Here is a 13,661-nt window from a genome sequence, read left to right on the forward strand (position 1 = left end):
ATGTGTGTATATGTAGAGGATGGGAAGAAACTCCTCAGCTGCCCTCAGTGTAGGCAGACCTTCACACTGAGGCCTGTCCTGCTGAAGAACACCATGTTGGCAGCTCTAGTGGAGCAGCTGAAGAAGACTGGACTCCAAGCTGCTCCTGCTGATCACTGCTATGCTGGAGCTGAAGATGTGGCCTGTGATGTCTGCACTGGGAGGAGACTGAAGGCCTTCAAGTCCTGTCTGGTGTGTCTGGTTTCTTATTGTGAGAAACATCTTCAGCCTCATTATGACTCTGCTCCATTAAAGAAACACAAGCTGGTGGAGCCCTCCAACAAGCTCCAGGAGAAGATCTGCTCTCGTCATAATGAGGTGATGAAGATCTTCTGCCGTACTGATCAGCAGTGTATCTGTTACCTCTGCTTAATGGATGAACATAAAGGCCACGACACAGTCTCAGCGGCAGCAGAAAGGACCGAGAGGCAGAAAGAGCTGGAGGGGAGTCGACTCAACATCCAGCAGAGAATCCAGGACCGAGAGAAAGACCTGAAGCTGCTCCATCAGGAGGTGGAGGCCCTCGACCTCTCTGCTGATAAAACAGTGGAGGACAGTGAGAAGATCTTCACTGCGCTGATCCGTCTCATGAAGAACAGAAGCTCTGACGTGAAGCAGCAGGTCAGATCCCGGCAGAGAACTGAAGTGAGTCGAGTCCAAGAGCTTCAGGAGAAGCTGGAGCAGGAGATCACTGAGCTGAAGAGGAACGAGGCTGAGCTGAAGCTGCTGTCACACAGAGGATCTCAAGCAGTTTCTACTCCACTACCCCTCACTGTCACCACGCGCTGAGTCTACACACTCGTCCGGCATCGATATCCGTCCTCTGAGACACTTTGAGGACGTGACGGCGGCTGTGTCAAAAGTCAGAGATAAACTACAGGACGTTCTTTGGGACAAGTGGACAAACGTCTCACTGGCAGTGACTGAAGTGGACGATTTACTGTCTCCTTCACAAGCAGAGCCCAAGACCAGAGCTGGATTCTTAAGGTATTCATGTGACATCACTCTGGATCCAAACACAGCACACACCCATCTGTTATTATCTGATGTGAACAGAAAAGCAACATTAATGAGAGAAGATCAGTCTTATTCTCGTCACTCAGACAGATTCAATAGATGGTGTCAGGTCCTGAGTAGAGAGAGTCTGATTGGACGTTGTTACTGGGAGGTGGAATGGAGAGGAGAAGGAGTTAATGTTGCCGTCTCATACAAGAATATCAGCAGAAAAGAGAGAGGGGATGAATGTCTGTTTGGATGCAACAATACATCTTGGGTGTTAGATTATAAAAACAAAATGTTTACATTTTGTCACAACAAAGTCCAAACTCCCGTCTCTGGTCCTCGGTCCTCCAGATTAGGAGTGTACCTGGATCACAGAGCAGGTATTCTGTCCTTCTACAGCGTCTCTGACACCATGACTCTCCTCCACAGAGTCCAGACCACATTCACTCAGCCTCTCTATGCTGGACTTAGGTTGAATTCTTATGGAGCCACTGCTGAGTTCAGTAAACTAAAATAGACAGAAGTGAGTTCTAGGATATCTGGTTAAAGTCTGTGTTTTAAGTCTTAAACTTATTTTGTTTCTATCATGGTGAGCAGACTTTTCTTCAGTTGTCAATCAAACCTTGTGGCCGGGACTTGTACATCTTCTCCTTATTGTTGTGTAGGTGTCTGAGTTCCTGTAGGTGGCGCTCCTTCCTGTGTGTGTTGAGTCATGGAGGCTCTCACTGCTCATGATGATCTTTGTTGAGACTTCTCTGAGCTCATATTTATATTGGTGCTTTTACATTGTTGTTTCTCTTCCTCTGCATGTTTCTGAAGAGAGAAAGCACCAGACCTTCATTTATCAAGATGTTTTAGTCATGTGGTATGTGAAAACCGAATTATTGTTTACATGACTAATAAACCAACATGAACAAAGTACTTTCTTGTCTTATTTTCAGGGTTTCATACGAAGCTAATGTATAAAATATGAAACCAATGAGAGAATAACTGAGTCAGTTTTCCACAAAGTTTTCCACCACAAAGTCCAGAGTTCATGTTGAGACCAGAGAACATTTAACAGTCAGTCTCGGTGCTTTAAACTTTCCTCTAAAACATGTTTGTCACAGAGAAAAGAAACAGTTTGATATCACTTGTTGATGTTTAGAACCACAAGTGTGTTTGTCTACAAAAGATTCATCACAAACACTTAAACACCTTTAAAATAATAATAATAATGTGGTCATTATTGTGAAGGATTTGTTAAGTGCTAAAAGACCACCACAATTTCAGAAGTCAGAGAAACTTTAACCCAATTAAATCAGAACAATGTAACTTTGATCAATACTACAGATTCAATTTGACCTATGAATCACCAACAAACGGCAGAAAAAGCTTGTCTGGTTTATTCGTGAGCTGCTTGATGAGCGTCTGTTGTTTGCTGCTGAACAGTTCGTCTACAGGGTTTCTCTTGAACAGCCTGTTGGCGTCCTTCTCAGGATGGAGGAGGCCTCGTTGGTGTCAGGACTGTCCCTTTGTCTTCCACTAACACCGGAGCATTCATTCACATGGTTCATGCACAAGTCGTTCGTGGAGTGGAGTGAGAGACCTTTTCAGACCGAAGCAGAGTCGTTAACTGAGAGCTGTTTTTGGAATTTCTCTGAGGAGAGTCGTTTGGTTTCTCTCTTCATCTCACTAAACCTGTACTTTGATTATTTAATCCTGTCTTTGTCCCCACACCTGAATAATTCTTTTACATTCCACCTCAAATGTGTGAGATTAAGTGTGAACCAAGATTTTATTTATATATGTGCCAATAGAAAAATTATATTTAAAGATTATTGGATTCATATACAACATCTATTGTCTACATTTTCAGATTTTGTGTCAACAACTTGTCGACTTCATGCAGATAAAAAAGTATAAAAATCAACCTTCAAAAAGTCAAAGAATAATATTTTGATTTAACGTATTTTAAACTCCCACTCGTGATTTTAATTTCCAGAACAATAATGAGAGGATGTCCTCAGTTTCCTCAGTTATAGAAGTTGATACTGGGACGGTCTCCTGATTTAATCGTTATTATGAAGAATTTGTGTCATTTACTTTTACAACAAAACTGTTTGTGAGATTAAAATAATGCTTGAAAAAAAATGTTTCTGTAAAATGTAGATATTGATTTCAATCATCTTATCATTTTTCTCATTCATATTCAGTACAGTCGTATAGTTTCTCTAATTGTCTCTTTAAACCTCTCCTTGTAATTACGACTGAAGGATTATTGTGTTCAACCTCAGCTGTGTGATATAAACTGTGAACTAAGGTTGTATTTTATGACACATCTATTAAAAAACTAAACTGTATATATAATGGGGTTTATAGACAACGCTTTTAGTCTAAATGTTCTGATTTTTTTTGTCAAAAACTTGTCCACTCCATGCTGATGAAAAAGTAGCTGAATCAACTTTAAAAAACTCAAGACTACAATTTATATTAAATGTATTTTAAACATGTTAGTTTTTATGTTATTGTTCATGGTAACTACTCTTTACTGGTTGAATGTGAGAACAAACTGAATGTTTACAAAATAATAATCAAATTCTTTCATCTACGTAATATTTCAAAAATCAGGCACATCTTGTCTCAAAAAGATGCAGAAAAATTGGTTCACGCGTTCGTTACTTCGAGACTGGATTACTGCAACTCCTTATTAGCAGGCTGCTCTAATAAATCTCTTAGGTCTCTCCAGTTGATCCAGAATGCTGCAGCTCGTGTTCTCACTAAAACTAAGAAAAGAGATCACATCACTCCTGCACTAGCTGCTCTGCACTGGCTCCCAGTAAAATCAAGAATCACTTTTAAAATTCTTCTCTTAACCTACAAAGCCTTGATTGGTGATGCTCCATCATATCTTAAGGAGCTTGTCGTACCATATTGCCCCACTAGAGAGCTCGCTCACTAAATGCGGACTACTTGTAGTTCCTAGAGTCTTAAAAGTAGAATGGGAGCCAGAGCCTTTAGTTATCAAGCTCCTCTTTTATGGAACCAGCTTCCAATTTCAGTCCGGGAGGCAGACACAGTCAACTCGTTTAAGAGTAGACTTAAGACCTTCCTCTTTGACAGAGCTTATAGTTAGGGCTGAATCAGGTTTGCCCTGGTCCAGCCCCTTGATATGCTGCTATAGGCTTATAGCTGCCGGGGACGTTTTAGGATGCACTGAGTACCTATCTCCTCTTTTTCTCTCCTTAGGATGAATTTTCATCTCTCAATCACACGTTACTAACTCTGCTTTCTCCCGGAAGTCCTTTTGACTTTCGTCTCATGGGGTCATCGGACCCTATGAGGCCATAGATCCTATCTGCCTGATGGATCGTCTGGGTCGTGGAATTCCTGCTCATGACTACGCCACTGTCCTGTTGAGACTCCGCCCCTCCTCCTCCCCACCGCCATCTGCCTGATGGATCGTGGAGGTCTCCATCGTGGAATATGCCTACTATGAACTATTCATACACTCTGTCATATTCATTGAATGTATTTTAACTCTAAATCTGTCCTTCTGTACACATTACATCTATTGCATCTGTCCATCCTAGGAGAGGGATCCTCCTCTGTTGCTCTCCTCCAGGTTTCTTCCCTTTTTCCCCTGAAGGGTTATTTGGGAGTTTTCCTGGTCCGATGTGAGGTTTTGGGGCAGGGATGTCTATGTGTACAGATTGTAAAGCACTCCGAGACAAATTTGTAATTTGTGAAATTGGGCTATACAAATAAACTGAATTGAATTGAATTGAAACATTAACAACGTGTTGTCTTCTTGTGTTCCTTGCAGGGATTCACAAAAAGCCGATGTATACAATATGAAACTAAGATGAGAGAATAACTGAGTCAGTGTTCCTCCTGAAATACCAACAAGTACAGAGTTCATGCTGAGAGCAGAATAACATTTGTCAGTCAGTTAGACAACAGATATGGTGGAGTTGATTTTTCGAAAGTATTACAACATTCTTTAACCACAATTCAAGAAGTCAGAGAAACTTTAACCCGATTAAATGAGAACAATGTAACGTTGATCAATGCGGAAGATTATTTTTTCATTTAAATCACCAAAAACTGCAGAATCATCTGATCTGGTTAATTCATGAGCTTCTTGATGAGCGTCTGTTGTTTGCTGCTGAGCAGGTCGTCAACAGGGCTTCTCTTGAACAGCCTGTTGACGTCCCTCTCCAGGGTGGAGGGAGTCCTCGTTGGTGTCAGGACTGTCCCTTTGTCTTCCACTAACACCAGAGTATTCATTCCCATAGTTCATGCACAAGTCGTTAGTGGGTGATGAGCTTCAGGTTGGCCGATGATCAATCAGAGACCTTTTCAGACTGAAGCAGAGTTGTTAACTGAGAGCTGCTGTTGGAGAACTTGTAAACTTAATGCAGATAAAAAAGTATAAAAATCAACCTTCAAAAACTCAAATGATAATATTTGTATTTAAAGTATTTTAAACTCCCACTCGTGTTTTTAACTTCCAGAACAATAATGAGAGGATGTCCTCAGTTATAGAAGTTGATACTGGGACTTTAATCGTTATTATGAAGAATTTCTGTCATTTACTTTTACAACAAAACTTTTTGTGAGATTAAAATAATACTTGAAAAAATGTAGATAGTTTTTTCAATGATCTTATTTTTATTATTCATATTCAGTACAGTCATATAGTTTCTCTCATTGTCTCTTTAAAACTCTCCTTGTCATTACTCATAAAAAAGTAGCACAATCAACTTTTAAAAACTCAAAACTACAATTTATATTTAATGTATTTTAAACTTCTTATTTTATTTTTGATATTAATCTTCACGGTAACCCCGCTTCACTGATTGAGTGTGAGAATAAACTGAATGTTTCATTACTTAATTACATAAAAACAAAACAAAGAATAAAACATTAATTACATTTTTTGTTTGACAGATGCAAAACTCAGAATTTAGATTGATTCTTTTAGTTTTAAAAGTGTTGTATGAATAGTTTTTTATTGTGTTAAGCAGACCAGACCGACCAAAGGTCTAACTTCATTGCTATCACCGGGAGGCCCACCCTTCCCCATCTTGTTGCTGTCCAATCACATGGGAGCTTGATAGCTCCTCCCTTTTTCTTTTCCTATAAAACACGGGCAGCTCCTCTCTCAGCAGATGTTGTCTTCTCTAGAGTAGAAACCTCCCTCAGTGAAGATTATTGAATGAACAGGCAACATTTAAAACATAAATCCAAATTCAAAGTCTTATCCACGAGGAGAAAATGGCGCAAAAAGGAGTTCAGCTGGACCAGGAGACCTTCTCTTGTTCCATCTGTCTGGATCTCCTGAAGGATCCGGTGACTATTCCCTGTGGACACAGCTACTGCATGAACTGTATTAAAGCCCACTTGGATAAAGAGGATGGGAAGAAACTCCACAGCTGCCCTCTGTGTAGGAAGACCTTCACACCGAGGCCTGTCCTGCTGAAGAACACCATGTTGGCAGCTCTAGTGGAGCAGCTGAAGAAGACTGGACTCCAAGCTGCTCCTGCTGATCACTGCTATGCTGGAGCTGAAGATGTGGCCTGTGATGTCTGCACTGGGAGGAGACTGAAGGCCTTCAAGTCCTGTCTGGTGTGTCTGGCTTCTTATTGTGAGAAACATCTTCAGCCTCATTATGACTCTGCTCCATTAAAGAAACACAAGCTGGTGGAGCCCTCCAACAAGCTCCAGGAGAAGATATGCTCTCGTCATAATGAGGTGATGAAGATCTTCTGCCGTACTGATCAGCAGTGTATCTGTTACCTCTGCTTAATGGATGAACATAAAGGCCACGACACAGTCTCAGCGGCAGCAGAAAGGACCGAGAGGCAGAGAGAGCTGGAGGGGAGTCGACTCAACATCCAGCAGAGAATCCAGGACCGAGAGAAAGACCTGAAGCTGCTCCATCAGGAGGTGGAGGCCCTCGACCTCTCTGCTGATAAAACAGTGGAGGACAGTGAGAAGATCTTCACTGAGCTGATCCGTCTCATGAAGAACAGAAGCTCTGACGTGAAGCAGCAGGTCAGATCCCGGCAGAGAACTGAAGTGAGTCGAGTCCAAGAGCTTCAGGAGAAGCTGGAGCAGGAGATCACTGAGCTGAAGAGGAACGAGGCTGAGCTGAAGCTGCTGTCACACACAGAGGATCTCAAGCAGTTTCTACTCCACTACCCCTCACTGTCACCACGCGCTGAGTCTACACACTCGTCCGGCATCGATATCCGTCCTCTGAGACACTTTGAGGACGTGACGGCGGCTGTGTCAAAAGTCAGAGATAAACTACAGGACGTTCTGGGGGACAAGTGGACAAATGTCTCACTGGCAGTGACTGAAGTGGACGATTTACTGTCTCCTTCACAAGCAGAGCCCAAGACCAGAGCTGGATTCTTAAGGTATTCATGTGACATCACTCTGGATCCAAACACAGCAAACACCCATCTGTTATTATCTGATGTGAACAGAAAAGCAACATTAATGAGAGAAGATCAGTCTTATTCTCGTCACTCAGACAGATTCAATAGATGGTGTCAGGTCCTGAGTAGAGAGAGTCTGACTGGACGTTGTTACTGGGAGGTGGAATGGAGAGGAGAAGGAGTTAATGTTGCCGTCTCATACAAGAATATCAGCAGAAAAGAGAGAGGGGATGAATGTCTGTTTGGATGCAACAATACATCTTGGGTGTTAGATTGTAAAAACAAAATGTTTACATTTTGTCACAACAAAGTCCAAACTCCCGTCTCTGGTCCTCGGTCCTCCAGATTAGGAGTGTACCTGGATCACAGAGCAGGTATTCTGTCCTTCTACAGCGTCTCTGACACCATGACTCTCCTCCACAGAGTCCAGACCACATTCACTCAGCCTCTCTATGCTGGATTTAGGTTGAATTCTTATGGAGCCACTGCTGAGTTCAGTAAACTAAAATAGACAGAAGTGAGTTCTGGGATATCTGGTTAAAGTCTGTGTTTTAAGTCTTAAACTTATTTTGTTTCTATCATGGTGAGCAGACTTTTCTTCAGTTGTCAATCAAACCTTGTGGCGGGACTTGTACATCTTCTCCTTATTGTTGTGTAGGTGTCTGAGTTCCTGTAGGTGGCGCTCCTTCCTGTGTGTGTTGAGTCATGGAGGCTCTCACTGCTCATGATGATCTTTGTTGAGACTTCTCTGAGCTCATATTTATATTGGTGCTTTTACATTGTTGTTTCTCTTCCTCTGCATGTTTCTGAAGAGAGAAAGCACCAGACCTTCATTTATCAAGATGTTTTAGTCATGTGTTATGTGAAAACCGAATTATTGTTTACATGACTAATAAACCAACATGAACAAAGTACTTTCTTGTCTTATTTTCAGGGTTTCATACGAAGCTAATGTATAAAATATGAAACCAATGAGAGAATAACTGAGTCAGTTTTCCACAAAGTTTTCCACCACAAAGTCCAGAGTTCATGTTGAGACCAGAGAACATTTACCAGTCAGTCTCGGTGCTTTAAACTTTCCTCTAAAACATGTTTGTCACAGAGAAAAGAAACAGTTTGATATCACTTGTTGATGTTTAGAACCACAAGTGTGTTTGTCTACAAAGATTCATCACAAACACTTAAACACCTTTAAAATAATAATAATAATGTGGTCATTATTGTGAAGGATTTGTTAAGTGCTAAAAGACCACCACAATTTCAGAAGTCAGAGAAACTTTAACCCAATTAAATCAGAACAATGTAACTTTGATCAATACTACAGATTCAATTTGACCTATGAATCACCAACAAACGGCAGAATAAGCTTGTCTGGTTTATTCGTGAGCTGCTTGATGAGCGTCTGTTGTTTGCTGCTGAACAGTTCGTCTACAGGGTTTCTCTTGAACAGCCTGTTGACGTCCTTCTCCAGGATGGAGGGAGGCCTCGTTGGTGTCAGGACTGTCCCTTTGTCTTCCACTAACACCGGAGCATTCATTCACATGGTTCATGCACAAGTCGTTCGTGGAGTGGAGTGAGAGACCTTTTCAGACCGAAGCAGAGTCGTTAACTGAGAGCTGTTTTTGGAATTTCTCTGAGGAGAGTCGTTTGGTTTCTCTCTTCATCTCACTAAACCTGTACTTTGATTATTTAATCCTGTCTTTGTCCCCACACCTGAATAATTCTTTTACATTCCACCTCAAATGTGTGAGATTAAGTGTGAACCAAGATTTTATTTATATATGTGCCAATAAAAAAATTATATTTAAAGATTATTGGATTCATATACAATATCTATTGTCTACATTTTCAGATTTTGTGTCAACAACTTGTCGACTTCATGCAGATAAAAAAGTATAAAAATCAACCTTCAAAAAGTCAAAGAATAATATTTTGATTTAACGTATTTTAAACTCCCACTCGTGTTTTTAATTTCCAGAACAATAATGAGAGGATGTCCTCAGTTTCCTCAGTTATAGAAGTTGATACTGGGACGGTCTCCTGATTTAATCGTTATTATGAAGAATTTGTGTCATTTACTTTTACAACAAAACTGTTTGTGAGATTAAAATAATGCTTGAAAAAAATGTTTCTGTAAAATGTAGATATTGATTTCAATCATCTTATCATTTTTCTCATTCATATTCAGTACAGTCGTATAGTTTCTCTAATTGTCTCTTTAAACCTCTCCTTGTAATTACGACTGAAGGATTATTGTGTTCAACCTCAGCTGTGTGATATAAACTGTGAACTAAGGTTGTATTTTATGACACATCTATTAAAAAACTAAACTGTATATATAATGGGGTTTATAGACAACGCTTTTAGTCTAAATGTTCTGATTTTTTGTCAAAACTTGTCCACTCCATGCTGATGAAAAAGTAGCTGAATCAACTTTAAAAAACTCAAGACTACAATTTATATTAAATGTATTTTAAACATGTTAGTTTTTATGTTATTGTTCATGGTAACTACTCTTTACTGGTTGAATGTGAGAACAAACTGAATGTTTACAAAATAATAATCAAACATTAACAACGTGTTGTCTTCTTGTGTTCCTTGCAGGGATTCACAAAAAGCCGATGTATACAATATGAAACTAAGATGAGAGAATAACTGAGTCAGTGTTCCTCCTGAAATACCAACAAGTACAGAGTTCATGCTGAGAGCAGAATAACATTTGTCAGTCAGTTAGACAACAGATATGGTGGAGTTGATTTTTCGAAAGTATTACAACATTCTTTAACCACAATTCAAGAAGTCAGAGAAACTTTAACCCGATTAAATGAGAACAATGTAACGTTGATCAATGCGGAAGATTATTTTTTCATTTAAATCACCAAAAACTGCAGAATCATCTGATCTGGTTAATTCATGAGCTTCTTGATGAGCGTCTGTTGTTTGCTGCTGAGCAGGTCGTCAACAGGGCTTCTCTTGAACAGCCTGTTGACGTCCCTCTCCAGGGTGGAGGGAGTCCTCGTTGGTGTCAGGACTGTCCCTTTGTCTTCCACTAACACCAGAGTATTCATTCCCATAGTTCATGCACAAGTCGTTAGTGGAGTGATGAGCTTCAGGTTGGCCGATGATCAATCAGAGACCTTTTCAGACTGAAGCAGAGTTGTTAACTGAGAGCTGCTGTTGGAGAACTTGTAAACTTAATGCAGATAAAAAAGTATAAAAATCAACCTTCAAAAACTCAAATGATAATATTTGTATTTAAAGTATTTTAAACTCCCACTCGTGTTTTTAACTTCCAGAACAATAATGAGAGGATGTCCTCAGTTATAGAAGTTGATACTGGGACTTTAATCGTTATTATGAAGAATTTCTGTCATTTACTTTTACAACAAAACTTTTTGTGAGATTAAAATAATACTTGAAAAAATGTAGATAGTTTTTTCAATGATCTTATTTTTATTATTCATATTCAGTACAGTCATATAGTTTCTCTCATTGTCTCTTTAAAACTCTCCTTGTCATTACTCATAAAAAGTAGCACAATCAACTTTTTAAAAACTCAAAACTACAATTTATATTTAATGTATTTTAAACTTCTTATTTTATTTTTGATATTAATCTTCACGGTAACCCGCTTCACTGATTGAGTGTGAGAATAAACTGAATGTTTCATTACTTAATTACATAAAAACAAAACAAAGAATAAAACATTAATTACATTTTTTGTTTGACAGATGCAAAACTCAGAATTTAGATTGATTCTTTTAGTTTTAAAAGTGTTGTATGAATAGTTTTTTATTGTGTTAAGCAGACCAGACCGACCAAAGGTCTAACTTCATTGCTATCACCGGGAGGCCCACCCTTCCCCATCTTGTTGCTGTCCAATCACATGGGAGCTTGATAGCTCCTCCCTTTTTCTTTCCTATAAAACACGGGCAGCTCCTCTCTCAGCAGATGTTGTCTTCTCTAGAGTAGAAACCTCCCTCAGTGAAGATTATTGAATGAACAGGCAACATTTAAAACATAAATCCAAATTCAAAGTCTTATCCACGAGGAGAAAATGGCGCAAAAAGGAGTTCAGCTGGACCAGGAGACCTTCTCTTGTTCCATCTGTCTGGATCTCCTGAAGGATCCGGTGACTATTCCCTGTGGACACAGCTACTGCATGAACTGTATTAAAGCCCACTTGGATAAAGAGGATGGGAAGAAACTCCACAGCTGCCCTCTGTGTAGGAAGACCTTCACACCGAGGCCTGTCCTGCTGAAGAACACCATGTTGGCAGCTCTAGTGGAGCAGCTGAAGAAGACTGGACTCCAAGCTGCTCCTGCTGATCACTGCTATGCTGGAGCTGAAGATGTGGCCTGTGATGTCTGCACTGGGAGGAGACTGAAGGCCTTCAAGTCCTGTCTGGTGTGTCTGGCTTCTTACTGTGAGAAACATCTTCAGCCTCATTATGACTCTGCTCCATTAAAGAAACACAAGCTGGTGGAGCCCTCCAACAAGCTCCAGGAGAACATCTGCTCTCGTCATAATGAGGTGATGAAGATCTTCTGCCGTACTGATCAGCAGTGTATCTGTTACCTCTGCTTAATGAATGAACATAAAGGCCACGACACAGTCTCAGCTGCAGCAGAAAGGACCGAGAGGCAGAGTGAGCTGGAGGGGAGTCGACTCAACATCCAGCAGAGAATCCAGGACCGAGAGAAATACCTGAAGTTGCTCCATCAGGAGGTGGAGGCCCTCAACCTCTCTGCTAATAAGACAGTGGAGGACAGTGAGAAGATCTTCACTGAGCTGATCCGGCTCATGGTGAACAGAAGCTCTGATGTGAAGCAGCAGGTCAGATCCCGGCAGAGAACTGAAGTGAGTCGAGTCCAAGAGCTTCAGGAGAAGCTGGAGCAGGAGATCACTGAGCTGAAGAGGAACGAGGCTGAGCTGAAGCTGCTGTCACACACAGAGGATCTCAAGCAGTTTCTACTCCACTACCCCTCACTGTCACCACGCGCTGAGTCTACACACTCGTCCGGCATCGATATCCGTCCTCTGAGACACTTTGAGGACGTGACGGCGGCTGTGTCAGAAGTCAGAGATAAATTACAGGACGTTCTGAGAGAGAAATGGACAAACGTCTCACTAGCAGTGTCTGAAGTGGATGTTTTACTGTTCCAAGCAGAGCCCAAGACCAGAGCTGGATTCTTAAAGTATTCATGTGAGCTCTCTCTGGATCCAGACACAGCAACCACATGGCTGTTATTATCTGATGAGGACAGAAAAGCAACTTTAATGAGAGAAGAACAGTCTTATGCTTCTCACTCAGACAGATTCAGTGGATGTGATCAAGTCCTGAGTAGAGAGAGTCTGATGGGACGTTGTTACTGGGAGGTGAAGTGGAGAGGAGAAGGAGTTGATGTAGCCGTTGCATACAAGAATATCAGCAGAAAGGGCAACGGAGATGAATGTGTCTTTGGATATAATAACAAATCTTGGGCATTAAGATGTAACAAAACGGTTGTAACTTTCGATACAACAATGTCCAAACTCCTGTCTCTGGTCCTCAATCCTCCAGATTAGGAGTGTACCTGGATCACAGAGCAGGAATTCTGTCCTTCTACAGCGTCTCTGACACCATGACTCTCCTCCACAGAGTCCAGACCACATTCACTCAGCCTCTCTATGCTGGACTTCATCCTTTCAGTTATGGAGACACTGCTGAGTTGTGTAATCTGAAATAGACCAAAGTCATTGAAGCGTTAACATTTCTCCTTATCTCTTAAACTTCTCTGAGCTCTAAATGTTTGATGAATATTTGTAATGATACTTTTATATTGTTGTTTCTCTTCCTCTGCATTTTTATGAAGAGATAACGCACCAGATCTTCATTTATCAAGATGTTTTTAGTTGTCTTTACTTTGTAAACTCACGAGAATCAAGACTTCACTGTTGTGATGTAAAAACAAACTGAATGTTTATATATTAATAAACAAACATTAACAGCATTTTTGTCTTCTTGTCTTCTTTCTTCCAGGGATTCACAAAAAGCCGATGTATACAATATGAAACTAATATGTGAGAATAACTGAGTCAGTTTTCCTCCCGAAACACCAACAAGTACAGAGTTCATGCTTAGAGCAGAAGAACATTTGTTCATCAGTAAGACAACAGATATGGTGGAGTTGATTCTTTTGAACAAAAGT

General features: G+C 40.6%; 1 protein-coding gene and 2 pseudogenes across 2 annotated transcripts; all 3 read left to right on the forward strand.

Annotated features, from left to right (window-relative positions):
• LOC130198360 (tripartite motif-containing protein 29-like) lies at positions 1 to 912 on the forward strand (annotated as a pseudogene).
• A 5,388-nt stretch (positions 913 to 6,300) lies between these two features.
• LOC130198212 (tripartite motif-containing protein 16-like) lies at positions 6,301 to 7,980 on the forward strand. 2 transcript variants are annotated; one of them, XM_056421360.1, is made up of 2 exons: positions 6,301 to 7,368; positions 7,423 to 7,980. In XM_056421360.1, the coding sequence occupies exons 1-2, from the start codon at positions 6,301 to 6,303 to the stop codon at positions 7,978 to 7,980; spliced, it is 1,626 nt and encodes a 541-aa protein (XP_056277335.1). The 2 variants fall into 2 exon arrangements, with proteins under 2 accessions (XP_056277335.1, XP_056277334.1); XM_056421359.1 differs by having other exon boundaries at positions 6,301 to 7,980.
• Positions 7,981 to 11,526: 3,546 nt separating this feature from the next.
• On the forward strand, positions 11,527 to 12,224 carry LOC130198361 (E3 ubiquitin/ISG15 ligase TRIM25-like; annotated as a pseudogene).
• The last annotated feature ends 1,437 nt before the right edge of the window (positions 12,225 to 13,661 follow it).

This window comes from Pseudoliparis swirei, chromosome 8 (genome assembly GCF_029220125.1).
Source record: "Pseudoliparis swirei isolate HS2019 ecotype Mariana Trench chromosome 8, NWPU_hadal_v1, whole genome shotgun sequence".
In the NCBI taxonomy this organism is placed as follows: domain Eukaryota; kingdom Metazoa; phylum Chordata; class Actinopteri; order Perciformes; family Liparidae; genus Pseudoliparis; species Pseudoliparis swirei.

Bases quoted from the DNA above. Each gene is read 5' to 3' on its own strand.
- LOC130198212 (XM_056421359.1), top strand. From the start codon at position 6,301: ATGGCGCAAAAAGGAGTTCAGCTGGACCAGGAGACCTTCTCTTGTTCC.